The following is a 15,206-nucleotide window of genomic DNA, read 5'->3' as shown; positions in this document are numbered from 1 at the left end:
CTCTCTCTCTATATATATACATATATATAATATATATATATATATATATATATATACACATATATATACATATATATATATATATACACATATATATACATATATATATATATATATACATATATATACATATATACATATATATACATATATATACATATATATATATATATATACATATATATATATATACACATATATATACATATATATATACATATATATATATATATACATATATATACATATATATATATACATATATATACATATATATATATACATATATATACATATATATATATATACATATATATATATATGTATATATACATATGTATATATACATATATATACATATATATATATATATATATATATATATATAGAGTGGAGCAACATCAAGGCCATCCCCATCCACATCAGGAACCCAGACCCTGCAACAGGTGTTTCAAAAACAAGCAGCTCATGCACCTGGGTCCAAAAATGCAGACGAGCTAACGGAAGCCATTGCATTTGCCATTGCAAAAGACATGATGCCTTTCCAAATGGTGGAGCGGCCGGGCTTCTTAAAGATAATGAAGACTGCCGTGCCTCACTACAAAGTTCCAACAAGGAACTACTTTTCGAAGACGGCCATTCCGAAGATGTACAACACGGTGAAGACTGATATGAAGAAGAGTTTGGCACAGGCTGACTACTTTGCGGCTACTACGGATCTTTGGACCAGTGAAAGAGGGGGAGGAGAGCCGTACATCAGCTTCACAGTCCACTTCATCACCCCAGAATGGCAACTGACCTCCCACTGCTTGGAGAGCCATTTTTTTCCAGATGACCACACAGCCCAAAATATTGAAGAATTTTTTGACAACATGCTGGAAGAGTGGGATATACCCAAAACCAAACTAGTCGCCGTGACAACAGACAACGCTGCCAATATGGCCAAGGCCTTTGGAGATTACACCGAACTGTGGCTGGGATGCTTTGGTCACAACTTAAACCTGGCCATATCGAAGGCCCTGAGGATGCAGAGGGTGGACGCTGCAGTGAAGGCCTGTCGGCATCTCGTCCAAGCATTCTCTCGGAGCTGGAAGAAAAAGCGAGCACTCCGAGAAAAGCAAGTGGTCCTCAACCTGCCCCAGAAGGCCCTTATTCATGATGTGGTCACCAGATGGGGATCTACATTCAAGATGGTTGAAAGATTCCTCAGCCAGCAGCAGGCAGTCTGTGCTGCACTGGCCACAGAGAGGGGGGTTTGGCATCTGATGCCTAAAGACACTGACATCTCGGTTCTGGAGCAACTCTGCCAGCTCCTTGAGCCTCTCAGCACATTCACAGACGCACTCTGTTCCGAGACACGTGTGACCTTGTCTGCAATCAAGCCTGTCCTGGACCACATTACAGGGGATGTCCTTGACGAGGAGGGTGAGCAGGATTCAGCCCTGCTGAAGAACATGAAACGGGCCATTAGGGAGGATCTTACCAAACGATACACCGGGAACAAGGTAAATGAGGTGATGCAGATGGCCTGCTTCATTGACCCTCGCTTCAAGACCAGTTTTATAGAAGCCCCTGTTGATGATTTTGTGGACAGCTGTGTTCAGGAGGCCCTGAATCTGGCACCTCCACAGATCAGACAAGAGCCAGAAGAGGAACAGTCCTACAGCAGTACCCCCACAGCAGCAGCAGGTGAGTGTATGTGGAATGGTGTGTAATGTTTTGTGTGTAATGTCTTCTGTATTTATGTATGTATGTTACTTGACACCTTAATTTCCCCCTCGGGATTAATAAATGATACTCTACTACTCTACTCTAGCAGCAGCAGCAGCAAAACAGAAAAGCCTAGCTGGGCTCAGTGGGCTGCTGAAAAAGATAACTTCAGCAAGGCAGCAGCGAGAAGAGCAGGCTTCAGGTCCAGCCACCCCAGAGGATAAGGTGAGGGAGGAGGTCAGGGTGTACCTGTCTTTGCCACCCATCCAAGCGGAGGACGATCCACTGGTGTGGTGGAGAGGGCACGCATCTGAGTTGCCTCATCTTGCCAGGATGGCAAAAAAGCTGATGTGTATCCCGGCGACCAGCGTGCCTTCCGAGAGGGTTTTCAGCGCAAGTGGGTATATTGTTTCCCCACTTAGGAACTGTCTGAAAGCAGACAAGGTTAACATGCTAACCTTTTTGCACTTTAACCTAAAGTGAGAGAACTGAATCACCGCCAGGTTATTTGACAATTGTGAATGTGTAATTGTGAATGTGTAAAAAGATACATCAAAATACTTGAATATGTGCATTTGGTTACTAGTATACAGTCCTTTTTTATTCGTTTTAAATATGTTTAATATTGACAGCATTTATGATAAGTTATTTTACACAGTCTGGTTCATCTTTGTTCTGAGTAGTTAGTTCAAGTAAAATGTAAAATCTGCACAGGCTGCACTTCATTTTATGTTATGTTCCTTCAAAACCAGTTTTGCCTTACCTCGTTGTTGAATCCTGCACTTCTCATAGAGTTTTTTTTTATTTTTAACATTATATTGTAGTCCTTTTTTATTCGTTTTAAATATGTTTAATATTGACAGCATTTATGATAAGTTATTTTACACAGTCTGGTTCATCTTTGTTCTGAGTAGTTAGTTCAAGTAAAATGTAAAATCTGCACAGGCTGCACTTCATTTTATGTTATGTTCCTTCAAAACCAGTTTTGCCTTACCTCGTTGTTGAATCCTGCACTTCTCATAGAGTTTTTTTTTATTTTTAACATTATATTGTAATAAACACTCTACTTTTTAACCCATTGCTGAATGCCCCCTATTTCCATGTACTCTCATCTCCAGGTTGGATGTGGATGTTTGGGGAACAACGTTGTTGTTCGAGGTCTTCGGATCGGTACCTGGTCACCTTAATGTTAACACTAAAAAAAAAAAAAATTACCGAGATAATATCGTAAACCGTGGTAATTTTGGTCACAATAACCGTGAGCCGAAAATTTCACACCGTGACACCCCTAGGCGGACCACCTCGCACATGCGCACTGCAGATCGGGTACTGTCACTACCCGATCTGCAGCCCCTCGGGGCGGACGAGCCCTGGTCTGGCGGAAACACTGCCTTTAATTAAAGGAGCCATATTTCTATATCACCGTAACCCAAAGGTATGACTATGTTTGAGGGCTTTAAGACATAAGGCTTTCGATCATTTCCATTTCCTTTAAGGGCTGCAAAAATAACAATAAGTGTATTAGCTGGTTAATTTATTAACTTTTTCAAATGTAATTGAATCTATTGAAATTAAAAATGAATATAAAAATAATGTGAAATTCAAAAGGCATTTATTTGAAATGGATATGACACAGAAACAAGGAAACAATTCTTACAATTGGAAGAAGGCACTGGATAATGTTTGGAGTTCTTGATGAATGATTAACATTCAACTAAAGCTAGGAACACGGCCTGATGTATTAAACAGCACAGCACATGCAAACTGGAAACGTGCATGTTAATGCAGTCCAGTAATCATCAGCCTGCATGCTGCCATACGAGGTTCCTCTTTCCTGTTATTAATAATTGAAAGCAGGTGGGAGCTGTAAAGAATACTGTCACTGTTTTCCTGTTTCCTGCCATGGCAGGAAGCTAACTTATCGCTAAGTGGCCTCTGTGTTACAAACACTATGCTTTGTCATTCTACCTTTCAAATTGTTATTCAGATAATTACAGAGAGACACACAACAAAAATGAATGTAACAACCACTTTGTAATCTTAGACTTTCACTAAATGTGTGTGTCAATGCAGGGTGTGTTTTTCCAGCTCGAACTGCTACTGTTGCCAGGGGATGGGACAGGGATGGGACATTCTCACAGTTTTAACTCAACTGGTATGTTATTTCTGGATTTACTTTATCAAGACACGTGGTGGGAAAGATCCAAATATTCTGTACCCATTGCTTTAGTAATAATTTGGTTAAAGAAATAGATATGGTGGAAACAGAGAGCAAAGGAGCACAATATTAAACTGGAAGTGTTTCAGTTAAAAACATATTCACCCTACACTCACTTCGGCTACTTTGCTTCCACATTACCTACTTTTGTGTTCTTATTAACGTTTAAGAGCAGAAGTGCAATTACTTTACTTTGCGTTAAAAGCTTTATCGTGCTCCAAGAATATGTTTCTTAGCTTTAAAAAAGGTGTTATTACTTTTTCTGGCATAAAAATAACAAGTTTGATTCCCAATATGTTTCAAGTTTGGGCAGTTAACGCATACATGTATGTGAACTTCTTTGGAGTTATGAGCAACTGTTAGCTGTGTGAAAGTGTCTGGTTGGCAATAATACAAAAACATGGTAAGGTTTACTCTCACAGGCCTGAAGGGTAGTCACAGGTCTGCACTGCAGGGTATTAAATAACACTTTTTAAAATGAATGTTAATAACTAAAAAAGTACAGAGAAAGCTTGATTTAATCAATCTCTAGATAAAGTAATTATTATAAAAATGAACAGTCTGTGCGGACCTTTGTCCACGCCATGAAAGTTATTACAATGTCAATTTGTGCTTTCTTAAAGAGTCCAGCCAGACAGTGTGTATGCTGACTGAGTGGGCCGATATTCTTCAGTACTTTTGTAGTTCCTCATAGCAGAGATATACACCAGAAGACACAACAACGTTAGGAAAATGTCCCCATATACTGTATGATTTCAAGCCATTTTCTGACGTTATCCTGCCAGACATCTCAAAGGAAGCCAGAATAAGTTGAACATGTTTTGTTTTTCATTTGTGTTTACGAGGGCCTTAATAGAAGTGAATCAAAAGATTAAACATCAATGAAGTTTTATCAAGCATTGCTCTCACTAAGCCCTAAAGAGATGTTTAAGGCAAAACTTTGTAAATTAAGGTTTAATTAATCCCAGAAGGTGGTACAGGCAACTGCCAGGCGACACTCACTAAAACAGTCCAGACTTCAGCTGGTAAGTAGACACTTGCCCCGAGGTGAATAAGAAAAACACATTCAAGCAGTGAAATCTATGCAAATGTAAAACATCCTAAGAAAAGGCTGGAGTCAGAGTGGCCGGAGGTTCAACAAGGTGTAATGCTTTACCCAATTTCGATCCCTAAAACTGCCATCAAGTTAATTCCTGCTGTTAAAAACCAGGTACAAATAATGTAAATGCATTTACAAATACATACAAGTACCTGACTGTAGAGGTAAAGTTACAAACATGTTAAAAGTCAAATTAGCCAATATAGTCTGTGATTTTGACATTATTTCTATTTGCAAAAAGTCTGATATTGAAACTTGTAGATCATACAGGCACCATAATTATAGAACATCAATTGAGATTAGTGTCAATACACAATCATCCACTTATTCTAATAATGAGTCCATTCAAATGGGTGTTAAAGCAGGCAACAGACAAGTAAAGCAGCTAGCAAAAATGATGTCATATCTTACTTAAAGATATGACAAAGTAGGCAAATGCTGGAAAAAAACTCAAACAAAAAGGTGTCGTTCTATACTAATATTTAAAAGAACAATTGACAGTCATTTTGTAACAACCAATCTAGACTGTCGAGCTCATCTGTAAATACAATGACAGTGTTATAAAAACATATAGTAATCACTGAAACTGAGCTGAGGTGTTTATTTAATGTTACCTTTAGGGCATATGTTCGATGGGTTTCCCCAGGTATGAGAGAGAGACAACCATAGCCGACAGGCATGTCTACGGGACAGGTGTGTGTGAGAGGCGGAAACATTCAGCTGAGGCTGCAGTCAGTTTATAAACATTGGCTTTTCAAACTAATGTCAATCATTATGGCCTTGGGGGCTAGCTTGGTGGCTACCTATAACCTATGCATTGTGTTAGAACCTATGGTTAGAACGTTAGCTTAAGCAATTCCACATCCAATGTTACCGCTACCAGGCTTTCAAGATGACTCACCCCAATCAGGGTTACTTATATCAGGATGACAGTAGCGTACTTGTGAAATGTCTGCTTAACAACTAGCCGAAGTAGTAAGCTATTAGCTAAAATCAGCTTCATAATGATAAGATGAGGAGTCCCACAGCCACACCCACAACTGTGTTTACATTGTGACAGGTCACCAGATGTCCATCAATAGACTGAGTCTGGAAATACACACAAACGAACCTTTACTATACCTACAGTACATTCAAATAACTGAAATAGTGGTCAATGTTAGCTAGCAAGCCAGCTAGGCTCACGCTTCATTTCAAAACCATATAGCCTGTCAGCTAATGTTAGCCTGCTGACTCGGATAGCTAACCTAGCAAAGGAACAAAGCTCTGATAACGTAGGACATTCAACATACACGGACATTTTTATTGGGAAGAACTTTTCATTAAGCCGTATATTCTTACCGAAGAGTGGGACCAACACAAGCCGTGTCGGTGCTCTCAATTTCCTGCAAAATCCGCTCGTGCTCCGTTATACACTCCAGGGTCTCATTCTCCGCCATGACTGTTGTGTGTGTGTGTGTGTGTGTGTGAGAGAGGCTAACCTCAGCTAACACTGCAGAGCGCAGCGCGGGCTCTGGCCTGTGGGGGGCGCACTACTGCAGACTGTTGACTCTAATTTAATTCAACCTGGAAAATTGCAGCATGATCATTTTCTCTGGTTTTAGGTATGTGTTTGAGTACAATTAAACAACAAATATTTTATTCTATATACTACATTTCTCAGTTCAACAGACACTGGAATGTAATTGATGCCATACGTGTAGACATTGAGATTTAAAAGAAATGTGAATTGGGGGTTTTTCAGAGCTGTATATAAATACATATTATAATTAAATAATTACATTTTTCAGACAAGAATAATTATGGCTATCTTTAATGTACATGTTAATTTGGAAGTGCTATTCTAATGAAAGTGCATTATGGTCATACAGGGCAGGTTGTAAAGTGTTATGAGGAAAGTTTATTTAAATTGCTCAACATCACATTAAGTTTAGTTAAAAGAGATTTGATACTATGATAGATATTGTATAAGCATCTAACGTAAAAAAGTGGGAGCTCTATTGTCTTGTCCTTGATTGATATTACATTTTTTTAAATGTTATATATTTACACTTCACATGTGAATGAAAATACCGATTGAAAAAAACGCATTCATGTTTTTTGTACCAGGCTGCAGATGGTCGATCTCAACCACCTGACAAGCAACACTTGGGGCAAAATGAAAGGCTGGAAATAAGCACTCATTCCATTTTCAAGTTAAATTCTTTGTATATTTAAAGTGGTTTAAGAGCGCATTGCACAAAAAGTACAATTGCACTTTTAGCATTTTGAGTACATCAAAATGTATGTATGGTTTTCTTGGTTGATGACAGCTCTTGATATGTTGATTCCAATTAGAATTTTAAATCATTTGATATGTTACTCAGGTTATCGAGTCCTCCATCAACGGTATCAAATGGAAGTAGAAAGAGTGCATTGAATATTGCATGATGTTACCTTAAGGTGGTTCCTAGGGGCAGATCCACAGATTCTAACTCAGCAAATATATTCCCAAAAACCTTCTCTTCTTCTTTGTTCTCCTCTTCACTCAGACTGGGAGGGTCAGGCAAAGCAACGTGGACCCTGTTACTGGCCATTTCTCTTTTGCAGATTCTTCGAATGAGGAATACAAATCTGCATGTGTGAAAGAGAAGGAAGCTAAAAAATGTGTGTGTGTGTGTGTGTGTGTGTGTGTGTGTGTGTGTGTGTGTGTGTGTGTGTGTGTGTGTGTGTGTGTGTGTGTGTGTGTGTGTGTGTGTGTGTGTGTGTGTGTGTGTGTGTGTGTGTGTGTGTGTGTGTGTGTGTGTGTGTGTGTGTGTGTGTATCATGAATTCCAGGGCACCTGCTATGGTCAGCAGAAAAAGAGGGAGCAACAGGAAAAAGAGACCTCGTGATTCTCCGGACTTTGAAACCAACAAAACTGACTTCAGCTGCTCCCTGTTTGTACATTTGTCTCATGTATTTATTTTATAAACCTTTAAAAAGTCCATGAACAAGCCTGAGCTGTTAGCCACTGCATAATAAAACAAAGTCAGACCAGAGATACGGTGGTTCATGAGTAAATAAATGAATCATAAATAACAAAATGATATGTGTAAATCTGGTAACCAAGAAAGTTAAAGTAGGAAAAAAGCATCAATACCAAAGAGTGATTTTTAAAGGAACTTCACTTGTTTTGTGTTGCAGAAGTATAAATATTATTATTAATTTGTTTTTGTTTATAAAACCATCTGAATGGAACTGTGGCATTTTGTGTGACACATGTATTTAAGTAAGCAGGATGGAAGTATAAGTAAGAGCAAGAAGAAAAAAATTGAGTTACAGAAAGGTTATCACATTTTCTGAAACAATCTTTTGAGTAAGGCAGAAGGTTGTGAGCAACTTACTCAACAACTTTCTATTTCCTGCCTTTCTTCTCCGAATGCATTGGCCCATTAGGCGTGTGGAAGTAGCCGTTGACAATAAGCTCTTTATAAAAGACCTGACTATGAGTTTCCTTATTACTCCACCAAAAACAAGAAGTGGTCTCACACACACACACACACACACACACACACACACACACACACACACACACACACACACACACACACACACACACACACACAGCAGTTAAGGACATTTGTCATTATTACAGGGGCAGACGCACAGATGATGCTTGACAATGGAAAAAAAAAAGAGGCCAACTGTTTTCAAGATATATGAGGACAGATGAATGGAAAATGAATATATGATTATATACATATCTTTCCTTCTCCTTTACAAATACACCAAGAGCATTGATATTGTGTGCTCCTCCACAGAAGTCAACATTGCCAATATTTTCGAAATTCTCCCCTCTCTTTTTTTTTTACTTGCACATGGCAACAACAGTTTGGAACAATTGTGGTTATTGGAAAAACATATGGTTTAGGGTTGGTCAAATAAAGGTTTGAATACAGAAAGTTTTGGTAAGACGTAAAACTTTCACCTATCCGCTTACTTTCCTGAATCTTGCTTCCTGTGTTGGCATTTAATACAAATCCGATCCCCAATAGATATCATTTCAGGTAGAGGGAGACTCCTAATGCCTCTGATTTAGTGGGAGTGCTGACACAGCATTCCCACTATCTGTTATGCTATACAAAATTCTTTATTATTCCGCCGGGTTATTTTGCGTCTCTTCTTCTCCCACATTGAACATCGCAGAAACTCCGTACAAACATCAGAACGTTCAGTTCGGTCGGGAATCGATGGCTATTACTTTTATCATTCATAACTTTCATAATTCCAGAGATACATCCCATAATTCATCCCATTTTTAACATGGAAGTCAATGGAGAAACTCTTCAGACTTGAACAATCTTCATGCAACTTCAACTGCTAACTGTTCCTTCTTCAACTGCTAACTGCTCCTTCATGCTTTCACTCAGAAACCTCATTCCAACCTTAAAATTTCACACATCTTTCTGACATTATTCGTGTAACACAACTTTTAAATCTAATTCGTACTTTTAGATATATTAAACATTGTTCAGACCTTGGTAAGGAGGCCTTCTTCAGATTTTAGAGTGCGTGATGTCACAGCTAGAGTGGAGGACAGATTTAATTTATGCCTTTCAAGCTAGAATTAAATAAATACATAAATAAATACATATATATATATGTATATATACATATATATATATATATATATATATATATATATATATATATATATATGCCTATGAAATAAATTCTGAAATAAATAAATGAGGCAATAAATATGTATACATGTACATTTAAATACAAATTTATTTATTTCATGGGACTTTTATTTCATAATGACACATTTATTTATTTCAAGAGACTTTTATTTCATAATGACACATTTATTTATTTCAAGAGACTTTTATTTCATAATGACACATTTATTTATTTCAAGAGACTTGTATTTCATAATGACACATGTATTTATTTCAGGGGACTTGTATTTCATAATGACACATTTATTTATTTCAGGGGACTTGTATTTCATAATGCCACATTTCCATTCCTTATTATGCAAATGAACAGGGCGTGGTTAGCTCACAGATCCAGACCAAAGCAACAGCACCACAACACTGGGCCTTTCTCACTTCTCTTATTTTCTATTTCCTCGCTCCTCGGTCTCGGTCTCACCGGAAGTTGATTTGTCTGCGCCATCTTGAGTAGCGTCCCAATGGCCTTATTTTTGTCAGAGGACCGAGGAGCGAGGAGCGATCAGCGATAATTGAGGAGCTATAATCGAGGAACCACCTGACCATCATCCGATGAAATCCTCAGACACTCGACCCGCCCCCTTACTGTGTATCGCTCACTGATTGGACGATGCAGTGCATGCACTGATGTGATGCTTCTTGACATGAGAGCAGTTTCCCAGCGGAGTGAAGAAAATACATGAACCTCACGGGAGTCACTCCTCAGTTTATACCGTCTTTTGTGTCAATTCATATATGATTTAGTTACAAATATGTGATATATCTGAACAACAAAGTGGTCAAAAATCATTTTATTCATTTTTTGGAAACATTTTCATGATCGCTTTTTACATTTTCATTTATTATCATTTCCATTCAGCCAGTCATTAAGTGCTATTTAAAATGTTAATTTGCTACATATCCAAACAAACAAACGAAGTGTGCAATCCAATGAATGTTAATCTAACTGGGTTTTGATATATAACATATCTCTTTTTCTTCTCTCAATTATTTTTATTTATTTTGTGCACTCAATATCAATCAAACTATTGTTCGTTTATACATTTTAAGAATGGCGTTTATCTTTTTTGAGAATTAGTTCTTATTTTATTTTATTTATTTGGTTCTACAACAGATGGTACAAATGTTTGTGTCAGTAAATGTGTACTAACAGAGGCGGGGGTGTGTGTGGAAATAATGGGGACAGAGCTGGCTGCTGGTTATGGCTGGAAAGGATCCGTCTAGTGTAAATATGACGTCACGTTCTCGTTGTAATCGGAGCGGCTCGGAAACACACCAAAGCAGTAACATGATGCAACATACACATTAATGTAGCAGCAATATTAATAGAGAAACATCAGACATAATAGTAAAACACTGAAAGGGAACATTTTATTGCACCAGGAGCTATCTTGGGACTTTTACTGCGACAACGTTGACTTGCCTGTGAATAAAAAATAAACCATAGTGTTGGTGATCTACAGTGTTGTCATTCTTCTTTGAACACAAGCAAGACCGCTTCAACAATCACACTCCCTGTCATTGACATAATTAATAGATAGTTTAACTTCTCACCATCATTTGCTGTGGCCAACTGATGTTAACGATCGTAACTGAAAGGCTGCCTGCCAAACGTAAACATTCAGCCACGTGACATTCAGCCAAACTCTCACGAGAGTTTTACACTAGACCAGGGGTGGGGAACCTTTTTCCTCTCAAGGGCCATTTCAATTTTTTCAACATCCTCCGAGGGCCGTACGAATGATTGACCTCTGCTTAAAAGTACTAAAATCACAGCCAATTAATTTGGCCTGTCTTTCATGCTGTGCAAAGAAAAAGCAAGCTCTTAATCCAGATATCTTACCATGACTCGCGCATGCATTCACGTGCACGGTTGTGGCATGACCACCAGAACAGAAAATATATTGGACACAAGATATGTGCAAATGTATTTAGTTTGTGGACATGATTTAAATGTGGGGGGGGGGGGGGGGTGGTACCTAACCTCTTCTAGGGGGGTCCGGGGGGCATGCTCCCCCGGGAAGAATTGTTTTTTTTTAAATGTTGAAGTTAAAAGCATCAATCTGGTGCACTTTGAGAGCAACATTAGGAGATCTATGGATACATCTCTCAACACCCATATGAAACAGACCTGGAAGCATATTTACTTTTTCTTTATGGATATTTTACAAATCACTCCCCTTTCAAACTGTATGTCATATCGTATTTTATACCCGTTTACTTTATTCTCTTATTATTTTATAACTATAATGATACAGATGTGCCTTTACCTCACTGGTTGGAGAAAAAGCTTCTTATATTCGTTAGCATAGCTAGCTAACCAGATGCTAATAACAACAAAGTTGTTGACTGTATGACAGATGAACAGATCGCCACTGGGCTTACAACTAAAGACACAGCCACGCAAAAACTGCAGCACGTGCGGCTCCTTATGGGTACTGCTTGGAGGTGCTGGAGTGGCGTTCTGGTGCTCTCCGTCAGAACTGCACCCCTGTCAGACGGTTATGGCTAGAAAGGATCCGTCTAATGTAAATATGACGTCACGTTCTCGTTCTAACTCTCGTTGTAATCGGAGCGGCTCGGCTGTAATCGGAAAGGGTCGGGGTGGGCGGGACGCGGGAAAATCGCGGGAAGATCGAGAAGAGGCGTCGTTCTAACTCTCGTTGTAATCAGAGCAGTGGTAACCAGCACCGTATAGACTGAGAGTTATGTCATCTCCGTTCACTCCAATGGACCACTTTTTTACAGCAATGGGGGATCGTGGAGCCTCTCAATCGTTCCCCGGAAGTTAGCGCCAAGGCTAGCAGAGCTGTAGAGTTGCAGCATAATAGACCGTTCGTGACGGACTTTTAAAGGTAAGAAGAAGTTTAAAGATTTATATTGCGGATATTATCAGTACATCTGATTCAAATTAACATGTGTATTAAAGGATGTCAGTGGATTATCCCTAAATTAGTAGATTTAGGGAACGTTTACAGATAACAGATTAAGCTAGGATACCATACCATAGTACCATACACTATACCATAGTGCAGGGCTATTCAACTACACATTCAGTTGGGCCAGATTTTATAACTACAAAATTCAGCTGGGCCAGACATTCAGCGGCCTGTAAAAAGCGGGTAGTGACACATTTTAAACAAACACATATTACTGTGATGAAAAACATGCAATTTTTATTCATTGTTCATCTAACAAAGGTAGGTCAAAAAGTGCATAAAAACACAACAAATTAGCATTAATTTAACAGAATCTGAAAAAAAAGTGCACAGTTGTAGCATTACATTTGTTTGCTTTAGAAGTCAAATATTCAGGTTATTTTTTTTTAACCAAGCACATCACAAATTGCATTTACTGAATACAATAATAGCAGTCTTAATACATTTCCTGACATACAAAAAAAAAAGCTAAAGAGCAATGCAACACAAAGAGGTAGTACTGTAGCAATACTATTTTTTCACTTTTCAAGTAATAACAAAAAAATCGTACGTTTTGGTCACATTTGACCCAGACACATTACAAAGTGCATTTAAATGAATACAGAAAGAACTGTCAAGTTACCCTTCAGTGCACAAACCCATAACAAGGGATACGGGTAACTATATGAATGAATACTACACTACACGTCTACTATAGTAAACTAGGTGCTTACTATCACCTCATTTGTGATTTGTCATCGCTGACTTTCTCAATGGGAGAAAGGACATTTTTTGTTTTGAACAAGAGCAGTGATTTTTGGCTCATAGGATGTCAATGCAATCCTAAGACATTGGTGAAAAGTGCTGTCAGTCAGGGAGCAGCGAGTGCTACTTTTGATTGAGTTCATGTGTGAAAAGCTTGATTCACATGTGTATGTGGATCCAAACATACTGAGCACACAGATCGCTACTTTCTGAACGTTAGGGAACTGCCGTTTTTTGACATCACTCCAAAACTTCGCTGGCCCGTTAGTGCGCTGCATGTCAATAAGTTCCAGTGTATATTTCCCCTTGTCGATGCAGGGGACCACTTCCTTTGCTCTGGTTGATGCGTCCCCCTCTATTGCAACAGTGACGGGGTCTCTGGCAAAGCCCATCACCTCTGTGGGCAGAGCAAGTCCATCCAATCGACCGGCAAAGTTCTCTTTCAAACTCGCAATGAAATCTGTAATCACATCCGTGATTTGAGCCGGAGATGTGATGTGTTTGGGGAGCGTCGGAAAATGCAGCATCCGACCCGTGCTCAAGTCGGTCGCGAAAAGGTCCAGCTTGACTTGGATCTGCTCCACAAGATCAATGACCGTTTTGTCTCTGTTTACGCTTCAGAGTTGAGAGAGACATGTTTTAGAGTTGCTATCATAGGACCACCGTTACTAGCACCACTAGATGCACTTTCAAAAAACGTGCTGCGTTGTGGTTTGGTGGTTTCTATGCAACGCGGAGTGTTGCGTTCATGGTCTGTACTAGTGTAGGAATTTGGCTACGGGAGGCTGGGCCACTCGGGAGTTGGTTCTGGGCCGCATCTGGCCCGCGGGCCGCCAGTTGAATAGGCCTGCCATAGTGGTTGAATACACAGTATTAGGAAACACTTTATACTTACTGGACATGTTATACTCATTATATACTGTATATAAAATATGACCAAGAAAGTGAGACAACTTTATAGAAATTCATATCACATCTGTTACTGATGCCATTTGTCATACTTTGTTAAACTCACAAATAATAAAGTTCCATAACTTCAGTTGGGAACAAAGACCACACCTTATCTCCCCAAGGCAATTTCCCATCCAATAGGTGTGCTATATAGGTGTGTATAACCCTGTCTCCTGTCTGTTACTCCCTCTTTCAGCACAAGAACCAGAGGGGGATTCAATGGAGCCTGAATACCTGCACTGAGACCCTCACCCTGCACCCTGAGTCTCAACTCTCAGTGTTTTTCAAGCTTTTCCCTGTTTTTTTGTATTAAACAAAACATTAAGCTTTCCCAATGGTGTGGTTTTCGTTTTGTGAAAAAGTGAAAATGCAGTGTTTGTATACAATAACCTAACCTCACACATTTTTTTGCTGTTGGTCATGAAATTGCTCCTGCTGACTTGTGCCAGCCATTTTTTCCTCCGCTCTGTGTCAGTGGGGAAGCCGTACATTCGTACTCCTTTCTCAGAGCGATTTGAGCATCCCCAGGCAGCACAGCAAACCATGGTGGCGACTAGGAGGCAGCACAGCAAACCAGGACAACACGGAGGAAAAGGCACAGACAAACTGCATGATATGCTATTCAATGTTTATTGAATTCCATGTATTTGCAATGGATGTTCCTAAAACAACACATTTAACATCATCATCATCATGCTGCTGCTGCTGTTGCTGCTGCTGCTGCTAGTCCTTTGATAATCACCTGTCGGTCTCCTGTCCTTTCTGAAAGCCATAAAGATGACATTAGTCATTTAGATAACTTGTGTCCTCAATTACCATGGGATTACTGAAACTACCATGAATTTAAG

At 39.1% G+C, this 15,206-nt stretch overlaps 2 protein-coding genes and 1 long non-coding RNA gene across 9 annotated transcripts in view; 2 read left to right on the top strand and 1 right to left on the bottom strand.

Moving 5' to 3' along the window:
• The window catches only part of exoc6 (exocyst complex component 6), a gene marked incomplete at its 5' end in the record, with an annotated part of 95,737 nt that extends 88,134 nt beyond the window's left edge, over positions 1–7,603 (bottom strand). For 4 of the 7 annotated variants that reach the window (XM_079658596.1, XM_079658598.1, XM_079658597.1 and 1 more), the window contains one exon: positions 6,369–6,502. In XM_079658596.1, coding sequence (XP_079514722.1) covers positions 6,369–6,466 — 98 coding nt within the window. Of the gene's footprint in view, positions 1–6,368; positions 6,503–7,463 lie in introns of those variants that run through there. The other 3 variants (XM_079658594.1, XM_079658595.1, XM_079658600.1) reach the window with 2 other exon arrangements.
• LOC307024348 (E3 SUMO-protein ligase ZBED1-like) lies at positions 537–2,968 on the top strand (the record flags this gene model as incomplete). The annotated part of the gene is made up of 2 exons (XM_079658413.1): positions 537–1,689; positions 1,817–2,968. The coding sequence occupies 2 exons, from the start codon at positions 537–539 to the stop codon at positions 2,191–2,193; spliced, it is 1,530 nt and encodes a 509-aa protein (XP_079514539.1). The 3' UTR covers positions 2,194–2,968.
• Positions 7,604–12,376: 4,773 nt separating the features above from the next.
• On the top strand, positions 12,377–14,688 carry LOC307025766. The gene is made up of 2 exons (XR_013804256.1): positions 12,377–12,579; positions 14,555–14,688. It is a non-coding gene; the product is annotated as an uncharacterized lncRNA (long non-coding RNA).
• Positions 14,689–15,206: the final 518 nt, after the last annotated feature.

This window comes from Notothenia rossii (assembly GCF_949606895.1).
Source record: "Notothenia rossii genome assembly, chromosome: 11".
Lineage (NCBI taxonomy): Eukaryota > Metazoa > Chordata > Actinopteri > Perciformes > Nototheniidae > Notothenia > Notothenia rossii.
This window is presented reverse-complemented; position numbering and strand designations above follow the sequence as displayed.